At 30.2% G+C, this 11,842-nt stretch overlaps 1 protein-coding gene across 1 annotated transcript; it reads right to left on the bottom strand.

The window, feature by feature from the left end:
• Window positions 1–320: 320 nt before the first annotated feature.
• Window positions 321–2,959, bottom strand: LOC107940890 (suppressor of disruption of TFIIS). Its single transcript, XM_016874352.2, has 8 exons — window positions 2,819–2,959; window positions 2,260–2,347; window positions 2,087–2,152; window positions 1,493–1,590; window positions 1,271–1,396; window positions 857–1,183; window positions 704–769; window positions 321–618 (listed from the first exon to the last, which is right to left on the bottom strand). The coding sequence occupies exons 2-8, from the start codon at window positions 2,318–2,320 to the stop codon at window positions 466–468; spliced, it is 897 nt and encodes a 298-aa protein (XP_016729841.1). The 5' UTR covers window positions 2,321–2,347; window positions 2,819–2,959; the 3' UTR covers window positions 321–465.
• Between the last annotated feature and the right edge of the window lie 8,883 nt (window positions 2,960–11,842).

Genomic DNA, 11,842 nt, shown 5'->3' with positions numbered 1-11,842 from the left:
CTCAAATATGAGATGGAATATTTAAAAATTAGTGGCTCAAATTATAAATACGTGTTAGATCTGGCACGTTAAGAAAAATAACTTTTCTAAATATAATTGACACGATATTTTCTTTTAACATGTCAATTTCAAGTTGTTCATGCAATAAGTACACACGTGTTTATGATTTGATCAGCGTGTTTTAAATATGTTTCGTATTAGACTTGAATTGATATTGAATGCTTAAATTGATGATTAGATTAACAAAAGAACCTTACAATCGATATGGATTACCCTGATTAGTTATGTAGGACATTGTTGATATTGGTTAACCCCATGGCTTTTTAATGAACATTGGAGATAATTTCTCCTTGGCTTCATTATATTCTTATTTTATATATAATAGTACATCTAGATTATTTGAATTTTGAACAATGACAAGGAATGTAGACTACATTTTTTTCCCTCTAGACATAAACATAGGATCTAAGCTATCACCGGTGTCTCAACAGCAACTTGGCCGGCGTAACTAACATCGGATTTGACATCAGTTTCCCATAGCTCGGGTAATGCCTGCTTGATATTATGAATGCTTTCCAATGCGTAATCAGCACCTTTTGGTCTTTGGGAAGTACCAACCTGCAAACAGAACAGCTATTCATATACATTCCAAGCAAAAATATTTATGTTAATTGAGACACCAAAACACTTTCCATGGACTTACCAACACAGTGTGTAGACCGACACGTTTTCCGGCTTGGATGTTACGGACACTATCGTCAAAGAACAACTGAAAACGGGCGGAATCCGTTAGTTGACCGTAACAACTTCGAAGAATGAAGTACACAAGAGAGTAAATTTATAACATAAATCTTACTGTTCTTTGGGGATTGATTTTGGCAATCTTGAGAGCAAGTTCAATGGCACTATCTTGTGGTTTGCAAACAATGGGTGTTTTAGGCAATGTTGCACCTGGCTTTGGGTCGGCAAAATGACCGATAATGTCGAAAATCTCGGGGTTCTTAGCAACACTGGTCGTGGTGGAAACCGATCCCAAGAACTCGACGTCGTCCTCGTCATCGGAGACCGTGTTCTTATGGGTAGGATTGAGGGTTTCAAAGCAAATAATCCCTTCAAAACAGTCTTCTAATCCAAGTTTACTAAGAGCTTTAATTGCATGGACCCTATCAGCATTTGTGAAGATCTATATTGAACAACACACGTATTAATTGGACAATACCATCAAAATAGGGTCAATATTTGCTTATATTGGGCATAGCCCATTACTTACAATTTTTCTAATAGGCAAAGTCAATAATAGGCTCCTCAATTGAGGGTCTGGTTTTAAGTTCTCATAAGGAAGCCCTCCATGGACATAGCTATGGTAATCATCATAGTCAAAGTCATAACCAACAGCCTGCAAGGAGAAATAAAAATAAGGTAACCCCCATTGAATTTATAGCTTTTACCTAATGAGAAAAAAAAAACAAGAAAAAATAAAAAGTAAATATACCCTAAGGCCAGCCATTGTTGTCCCATAATTCTTATACAAGTAGTTGGACAATTCAACAATTTTCTCCTTTCCAATCCCCAGCTTTTCAACCATGTAATCTGTAAAAAAAAATAAAAATAAAAATTGGGTTATTTTTTTTCTTCTGGTATGGTACAATTAAAAGGTTAGTATACACGTACATATGGTAGCGACATATCCACAGGACACACACACACACACGAAAGGAGGGGCAAGTAGGAGCCCTGACTCCCCTAAAATAGAAAATTGTGCTTTTAGCTCTTAAAGTTTTATAAAATTTTTAAGTAAATAAATGGTAAAATTATAATTTGACCCAAAAAATGATAGTTTTTTTTATTTAATCCTCCTTATACCAATACAATTTCTAACTTTGCCTCTGATTAGGTTCAAAAGGGAGCTGTCCAAATAAAGTTCCAACACTTGCTCTCTTGAAGACTCAAACCTGGATGGATTCTACAGATGAACAATTTTTTACTATGGGACCAATCACGAGAGTACAATTTGGGTTTAGTTAAAAACAGAAGAAAGAGTTAGATGATACAATTACAAAGATCACAATGGCAAAAAATCCTTTACCTTTAATGTTGTTTCCACATGCTTTAGCAAGACCAGAGCTCAAGGGATAAAGGGTATCATCAAGATCTGCAAATTCCAATAGAAAAAAGGGTTTCATTATATCATTTAAAGGCCTTTTAGTTCATATATTAATTAATTAACCTTTGATTTTTCTTTTTTCTCATTTAGCTTACCAAAGAGAAGGCAATCATATTTGGGCCTTGGAGATAGTCCATATATGTCCTCATATTCCATTTTTTTCTCTCTCTTTGATCAATACACCTTAAATCACCAATGAAATTAAGTTAACATCATAGTCCAAAAATGTTATTATAGAGTTTATATTATTAAAAAAAACAACTCAAATGGTACATTTTTAAGGAGTTGGAAAGGAAAAATGATGATAATTTTAAAAAACAAAAGCATTAAAAGATGGTGAAAATTAAACAAAAAAAAACCGAATTTAAATCCGTGTTTGGTGTGTTGGTATGATAATTATGATAAACATCCTAGATGTAATCTGGGTTCGAGTCCTACTAAGATTTTGCCCTGAACCCAAATTTCTTTCCACCATGAAAGAAAAGATCAGAACTTTTTCGGCTTAAAAAAATGCATTATGTAAAGGTGGCACTTTTCATTTCAATATGATAGGAAAACAAACATCAAAGAAATGGTACCAAAAAGAAAAGCTTTGACAAAGAAAAGAAAAATGCAAGAAAATTTAAGGTTATAATGAGAAAATAAAAACCATACCAGTTACCAAAAAACAGGGCAAAGCTAACAGAAGGAAGTGTCTTTGAAGAACAAAAAAAAAAAACAGAGGATTTTTTGATGTTCTATAGGAAGACCAGAGGGCCAAGGAGGAGGAAGAACAGAGCTAGAATTGGGTTTTTATAGGCAAAAATGGTGGGCTCCTTTGTAATTTTAATTAAGAAAAAGACTTTTTTTTTTCTATTATGTTGTTAAAGTAATCGCATTTAACTTGTGTTGAACAAAAAGAAAACAACAGAATCTTTTTCTTGTAATGTTCAAAGTGCATGAGAAAGTGAGAAAGTCACAGGAAGTAACCTAGAAAAAGAAAAACTTTCTTTAAAGGTTTAATTTTGATTTTTAGTCCCTTTATTATGTTGAAAGTTGAGAATTGATCTTTTTATTTTAATTTGGTATAATATAATCCTTCAGTTTTATAATGTTATCAGGGGTAAAGCCAGAAAATTTTTTAGTGGAGAAGGGGTGGAATTAAATTATAAATTTTTGAGAGGTTAAAGTGTAATTTTATCATGTATAAACTTATGATTTCATCATTTTCTAAGGGACTAAATAGAATTGTTTTTGTTTTGGGGGTCAAAGTATAGTTTTATTACATATTAACTTCTAATTTTAAATTTTTGAGGGGACTAAAAGGCCAGCTTTCCATTGAGGGGATAAGGCAAAGCAAATTAGTCCTTATACATTAGATCAAAAAGTAAATTGGTCTTTTTTATTGTTAAAAATTGGTCTGGCTGATAAAATAACCAGATTGTTACACATGGTGTGTCACGTGTACCTCATTCTGGCATACAATGACCAATTTTCAATAGTAAAAATAAATAGAATTTTTAACAAAACGATCAGTTTACTTTTTGATCTAATGACCAGAGACTAATTTGTCTATTTTTTGAGTAGAGGAGACAAAATGCAATCTGGCTCCTAGTATAAGGGCATGAATTGTACTTTTACCGAAGATGACTAAATTATGTTAAATTAAAACAGGGAGATTAAATTCAAATTTCAAAATAGTAAAAGGACTAAAACCAATATTAAACCTTTCAAAGAAAATTAAGAAATAAAAAAAGGTAAAACCGAGTTAGCTGTCTGAATAAGACTCTCAATGAACTTTTACATTCCCTGTTTTGTCCCTATTTTTCCATTTGTCTAAACTTAGGCCATTTGTTTATTATTATTTTATTACAACAAAAACCTATATTTGTCTGAATATGAAGCAAAATTTAATGTCATTTGGTGAGCTGTAAACTGTTATTTGACTTCTTGTAATCAGTTTGGCACAAAAGATTGGATGCAATGCTTAGCCTACAAAACAGGTAATTCTTTTCATTTTTTAATAAATATAAAAATTAAAGATACCATTTTTTTAATTTGTAGGCTAAATCTCAATTATCAATGTGAACAACATATAATATCTGGGTATGAGGTCGATCTTCGCTCTGAGTATGGAACAACTTTAAAACTCATGGTCAATATCTATATTCCTTAATGAATTTACAGAATACAAATAATTAGTTACTAGATTCGTTATGATACATATCAAATTAGAGCTGAAGCTAAGACAAATCTTCTTTCTTTACTTTTTTTGCGATATATTTTAGTGAGACACTCTGGTTTCGAGTAATTATATCGAGTTTTGATTAAATTTAAAATCGATTTAGGTCTTACTCTTAGATGAGATAAACTTTTTCAATATTGTCTTCATCTACAAAGTTCGTATTTAAAATCTTACTTAATAGATATCAAGTTGCTTACCGTTCAACCCAATAAATATTGGTATTCATGGGTTAGGTAGGTTTGAACTATGAAGGATGTATTTTAATCATATTTGGGCTAATAATGGTTTTAGTCCTTGTATTTTGCTAGAACTGGGAATTTGTTTTCTTTTGTTTTAATTTGACACAATTTGATCCATCAACTTTAATATCAATGTTTTCATCCTTCACAAGACTTGTACTTCTAGCATGGTCTTACTCCTTGTATTATGCTGAAATTAGAAATTTAACCCCTTTAATTTGACATAATTTGCTCTCTCTATTTTAATAACATTTTTTTCCAACTATAAGACTCATACTTGTAGCATTACTTAAGAGGTATCAAAGCTCCTCTTCACTCAACCTAATAAATGTTGCTATCCTGGGTTTGAACAATGGAGTATGTACTTTAATCAGGTTTGGTCTAATTATGGTTTTAGTCCCTATATTTAATCATAAAATATCTTTTTTTTATTTGATCTCATTATATGTATCTGCTCTTTTCGACACAATACCTAGAACTACCCATAGCCCCTCCTCAACCCATAAATAAGAGGATAATGCGTTTCAGAATACTCAAATCTACATCCTCCTACATTAACAATAAAACCCGTATTAATCAAATTAAAACTCAATTGACTAATCATAAAATATCTAAGCATTTTATGAATAATGGAGGGAGAAGTATAAGGGATACAGTCTCATTATTATTTATCTTTTATTGAACAAGTGGTTGTATTGCTTTTCACAAATCAATACAAAAAGAATTATGTCATGTGTTTCGTTTGGGTATAAAAAAAAACTACTAGGTGTGAACATAGGTAGGGTTTTTTTTGTGTGTGTGTTTAGATAGATGGTGCAGTATGTTTAACTTACTTTTTGTCTCATGCTACAATATTGTTATAATATTTAATCTTACCGCTATCGCTGTTTCTACACTAATCACATATAAACGCACCGTCCATCCAAACCCACACTTAATGTATTTTAAAATTTATTTAATTATAATTTTAAATTTTATTAAATTTAAGAAAAATAAGTTAGAACCATATTTTTATAAAGTATTTGTTTAGGATTAAACTTTGACTATAATATCATATTATAAGAAAAAAAATATAGAAATGACAAGTGTTGATTTATAACTTGATTTTTGAGTAAAAAAGTAGATTAGGAAGGAATATCTAGACATGTGATTGCAGCTGAAGTTTTACATTACTCCACAATGAATCAATCATTCAAGATTGATGTGTTAGCATCAATCCATATATATTAGCACAATATATATTATTTAAGTTACAATAATTTGAGTTATTAATAACTTTACTTCAGTTGGACTAGTCAATTGAGTTTTAATTCTAATAGTATTGGTATTGCTGTCAATGCAGGAGGGTGTCGGTTCGAATGCGTTGAACCACATTATCTTCATATTTAAAGATTAGGAAGGAATTATGGATAGTTTTGAGCATTATATCAAAAAGAACAAATATAATAAGAACCTATAAAATTTAACTCGACTAATTATCTTACCGAGTAAAACTTGAATTTAGATAGTAAATTTGCTTTGAAACTCTTTAGAAATTTATAAAATTATGAAATATTATAATGATAAATTTACATTTTACCATGATGAGCAATTTTTTGGCTTCACATTAGTTTCTGTATAGCAACCAAGACATCATTAGTAATAATATGTATATATCTGTCATTTTCTATATAATTGAAGACAAAGGACAACAAAATCATGTCTTGTAGCCTTTAATAATAATCAACATATATAGATAGGTTATTACCTTTCTTATAAAAATGAACATAATTCTCATGTTTTGTGTATATACTCTCATTAGGATAGATTTTGATGATTTGATGAAGCAATGCCTGAGGGTAAAGTTTTTACGAGGCGGATCGAGTCGAGTTTAAAAAGTAAAAATATATTTACTTAGAATTTTAGTCTAGTTTGAAATCATTTTAAATCAAACTTGTTATGATATCCACTATTATTGACTCACTGACCGTTAGTCTGTCGGGTTTTGACCCACATTCTGTATAGGCGAACTCAAGATGGGGCGCGCAATATGAGTTCGTCTACACATGGTTCAAATCCTGTGTTTGCGAACCCACCTCGAGTATATACGTGTTAACTTTAAGGTAGGGTACGTGTCACCATGCACGGAGACATACCTAGCATATTACATCTATGAATAGTGACCGTATCATATAAACACACAGAATTAACTCATATGAAGGAATACACAGAAAAACACTCAACATAAGTAATATTTCGAGTTACGAATTAGTTTGGCTTGAATTATCAATAAGAAATTTCTACAATTTTGGCTTTGGGAAAAGAAATAAATGATTACATACAACACTAAAAATGTTCCCTAGATGGGAATTTGTTGAAAAAAAAAGAACATAAAAGAATGGGGTTGTAACGTAGATGTGTGTGTGTGGTGCTAAATGCTTCCATTGACATAAGTGAAAAGGACAAACCCTAACTATAAAAAAGAAAAGGACTAGAAACCCTAATGAAAACCAAAGACATAAAAGTTGGCCATATTTAATTTAATAAGGATAAAATTGAGAAGATTTTTAAACAATGGGAAATGTACAAGAAAGTAGATACAAAAAGGAGAGGCTAAAAACCAAGAAGCGTGTACACTAAAATTTATTGCAAAGGATGGTAGTGTAGCGAGAGGATTTGAAATTATTTTGTCTATTTACGTGGATGTCAGTAGATTGATTAAAGGATAAAATTGTAATTTTCTAGAATGAAAGTTAGAAAATTTACGGGAGATCAAAATGGAATTTTATCATATAGAACAAAGGAAGATCGAGGCCTTTGCCTCCCCTTGAATACACCCTTGATAAGGTTGGTTTTGGATCCACTTGTTTATAAGTTAGGCTATTCGTCTATGCCTAAAGGTTTATTTGAAATTTGGGAGGGTTAAGGTAAAAATATTAAGCCCAAAAAATGGGCTTGGGTAAAAAAATTAGGCCCATTTAAAATATGGGTCGAGCTCGGGCTTGAACATTCAAGGCCCAAGTCCAGCCTATTTTTAAGTTTATAATATTTTATATTATGTTATTCTTATATATTATGTAATTTAGAAAATATTTAAAAAAAAACATATACTAAATATATAATACTACTCTAATGTAAGATTATATAAAAAATTTCAATAAATAAAAAATGTATAAAATTATTAAGTATTAAAATAATATAATATAAATATATATTTTTTAAAAATTAAAAAATAATATGGTCAAGTTTAAAATGGACTTGAATTAGTCTTTTGCAAATATGGGCGTGTTTGGACAAAATTTTAAGCCCATATTTCAAGCTGGATAGGGCTTGGACAAACATAAAATTTGTTAATATCATGCTTAGACTGGACCCGAACCTGGTCTATCCCACCCAGCCCATAAGCACCTCTAGATCCAATCAATCTGAATTGGGTTAATTTGTGTCTTGCAATTTTGGGTTCTGGTCATATTTTAGTTAGGATCATTTCTGGTTTGAGTCATCTCGGATTCTGAGTTTAAGTATTCAACTTTTCATTATCAAATCGAATTGATCAAATTAGGTTTTTAAACTTAAGTAAAAATTAACATGTTTAAATATCAACTTGTATTTAAAAAAAAATACTTTCACATTCAAAATATATTATTACGAAATCTGTAAGACAGATTAGATTTAACCATATGAACAAAGAAAGACCACAACCTTGGCCTCATCCTTGATCAGGTCAGTTTTGGGTCCTATCAATGTGGTTTGGATTATTTCGTGTTTTACAATTTTGGGTTATTTTAATTAAATAAATTTAGAGTTAACTCTACTTTTTGTTTAAGTTTTTTCCACGGGTTCAAATTTCATCATCCGAAACCACATCAAAATTTACCATCCTAACTTAATCTTTGGAACCTTTAGATCCATATAGAACAAGATAGTTACGTAATTGACAAAAACACCAGCCAAATTCCAACTCTTTTCTCCCTCAATTATTTCAACAAAAATGTACAAAGGGTGAGCATGAATATGACCTAATTGAAATTTTTTAAAATTTATTGGTATATTATAAACAAAAGGGTTTTTATTATTAAGGGCTCTTAGCTTTTTGCTCCCATTAGGTAAGGTTTGGTTTGATTGAGAAAAGTACAGCAAATGAGAGATCATAATATATAAATATTTACTATAATTATTAATTAAAGCAAATGATGTAAACCTCTTTAGATGATTGCCATTTTCCTTTTCTCACAATATTTTATTTTCACTTTGGCTTTAAATTAGTCAACAAACAACAATTCCAATGGATCAAAAATATCTTTTCACAGCTATTCAAATAGGTTGAAACAAATATTCAAAGCAATCATATGAATTCAATATTCACTATAAATATTAGCATAGATATTATTGTCAATGCAAGAGGATGTGGATTCAAATGTGCTGAAATGTATTATCCTTTTATTTATGGGTTGGGGAGGGACAATGGGTAATTGTGCCAAAAAGAATAGATATGATTAAAACTTATAATGAGATTGTTCAAAAAAAATAGATATATTAACCGGACTTGTATCAAGATAGTTTGGGTTGAGTCAATTTGAAATCTAATCGCTTCAAATTATTTCGGGTTAGTTTATTTTTGGTTACTTATTGAAATCATTTCAAGTTCAAATTATTCTGGGTACAAGTTGGTTTTAGGTATAGTTAAACAAGTTCAATATGTTGACTTTTGTGATCAACTTAAGTTAAATCGAGTTTAAAATCTCTAGGTTTAAATTACAATTGATTGAATTTCTAATTGATTTCTATAATCTTTTAGTATCCGATAATCACATTAAATCTCAATTAAATTTAAAATTAAACTAAATTGAACCTTTAAATGAAATAAATCTTTTTCAATATTATTTTTATTCACAAAATTCAAATCCAAAACCTAAAAATTCAAACCACATAATAATAATAATAATAATAATAAAAGAAGAGAAGATGCTAAATCTCATGAGGGTGGGGGTTGATGTGAAATATGGGGTTATATATAATTATATGCAAAATTGGATGACAGCAAGCAAATGAGTTGAGTGGTGCATTATTTGGCTGCTTCTTTCTGAACCTTCTGACTTGATGACCCCAAACCCTTTATATTTAAAGAGAAAATATCTTCCAACCTTTGATTTTTGATGTACTTTTTTTTTGTATGATTGCCTTTTGCCACGAGGGTTAAAATGAAAATAAATAAATAAGCAAAAACCATCTAATGTTGGACGGTAGCTCAATCCACCGACCTTCATTTGTTCATACCTTAAATATAATTATTATGTATAAAAAAACAACAGTCTTGATTCAAATGGTATGAACATTATTATCAATACAGGAAAATATGAATTCGAGTGTACCGAAGCGTATTATTTTTTATTTATAAATTGTAGAAGGGTATAGCTAGCTCTAAGCATTGTGTCAAAAAAAAATTAGATACTATCGGCAGCGATTGATAAACACATGAATTAAAATAGAAGAATCTAATTATGCAATTATAAATATTTCCAAAGTTCTCTTACCCCAAATGCAAAGAAACTTGAAATCTTTGTCACCCTCTTTGGGTTGAGATGAGTTGTAAAACAAATTATATTGTATGTGCACTGTATTGTACAAATCTGTGTGGAGTTGTCTTTTTTGTGGTGAAAACCTTTATTTTTTTTAATTTAGTACTCAACTTGTCTTTGTTTATTAAAAAGAAATGTTTAAGTCCTTAATTAAAATAAACTATTAAGAACACAACACAGTTCCAAAAAGAGACAACCTTACTAAATTTGATCACCAATTGTCATTAAGGCAAGTACGTTTAATTTAAAGGTTAGGTTGCTTAAAGAACTAAACTAAACTAAACAACAAAATTAATTAAAAGAAAAAGACATAGTATAGTGTTTGGGGTAATTGCATGCAACTATTAAAGGTGTCCATGGTGGGCAATTACGTATAAATTTGGTTTTAAAAATTCGGGAATTATGCAGTCATGAGTAGAGAGTAGATTTTGAGCAGATATCAAGGGAGACGAACTATGCCGCCCACACGATAGCTGGAATGATAAAGAATTATCCGGTTGACGCCTAGATTTTTCATACAACTCCCTCTTTGGTCCTTCACTAGTTAAGGATTGATAACATGTTTGTGCTTTTGATTCCTGCTGCACCCAAAACGAAATCCCAATAACAATAAGTATATTTATCATAATTAGTCAACACTAAATTGAATAATTAAACTCAATAATTATTTAAATTTAAACCTCAAATTCATACATTGTAGAGTTTGAACTTAAAAACCTATCGTGGGTGAAAATTTTTTTGTATAGAAGTTGAATTGGTAAAGTTAAAAGTCTGAAAATCATAATGTTTTGGATTCAGATCTCATCATTTGTAGTTTTTTTTATTGATTTCGCATAAAATATAAAAAGATAAAAACACCTTCATAACAGTATAATTAATTTTGTAAAATTTTTTTCTTATGAATTATAATAACAAGATAAAACTCAAACAACAAACGCGACTCACCGGCTACAAATGATTGGAGATGGATTGAATTATTAGTCCTGTTGGAGAGCATGGTAAGATGTAGCATTTGCTTTTCCAACAAAGGAGGCAATTGAATAATGTGTTTTGATCCTTTTAAGAATTAGTTGTAAAGCTTTCTTTCTATATCAAGTCTTTTCCATGCTGTCAAGCAACATTAAAAAGAAATTTTGTCTACTTCTTCAGTTCCTGTAAGCCCACAAATCCCAGAAAACCATCCCATTATCATATACCCCTCATGAAATGTATGTGTATTATTATTTTGGGAGTTCTATCTAAAGTATAAATGTCCAAAGAAGCCAATCAAGACATATGAACACACTTTCCACCCTCTTGGTTAAAGCTTGGATTTAAAGCAATAAAGTTTTCAGCTACCTACCATAGTGTCACATGTCAAGACTTGAGCTATATTATTTTAGAGTCTTATGCGCTAGCTGTGATATGTTGAGTTATCTGTCGGTTATAAATTACTTTATAATTAAAGAGATAATCGAAATAAAAAAAATTATAATGCATACAAAAATTTGTAATATAACTCGAAAGCCTTTTTTTACTTATACGAGAGTAATGCAATATGAACTACTATTTAAGTCGTTATTTAAATAAGTTACAATTTCACTCTTAAAAATGAGAAAACAAAAAATTGAGCTTTGAAAGGACTAATGACAAGAACACAAAGGACTAACGCTAAACA

The sequence above is a fragment of the Gossypium hirsutum genome, chromosome D01, assembly GCF_007990345.1.
Source record: "Gossypium hirsutum isolate 1008001.06 chromosome D01, Gossypium_hirsutum_v2.1, whole genome shotgun sequence".
Lineage (NCBI taxonomy): Eukaryota > Viridiplantae > Streptophyta > Magnoliopsida > Malvales > Malvaceae > Gossypium > Gossypium hirsutum.
The sequence above is the reverse complement of the archived record's forward strand: the minus strand, read 5'-3'. Positions and strand labels throughout refer to the sequence as shown.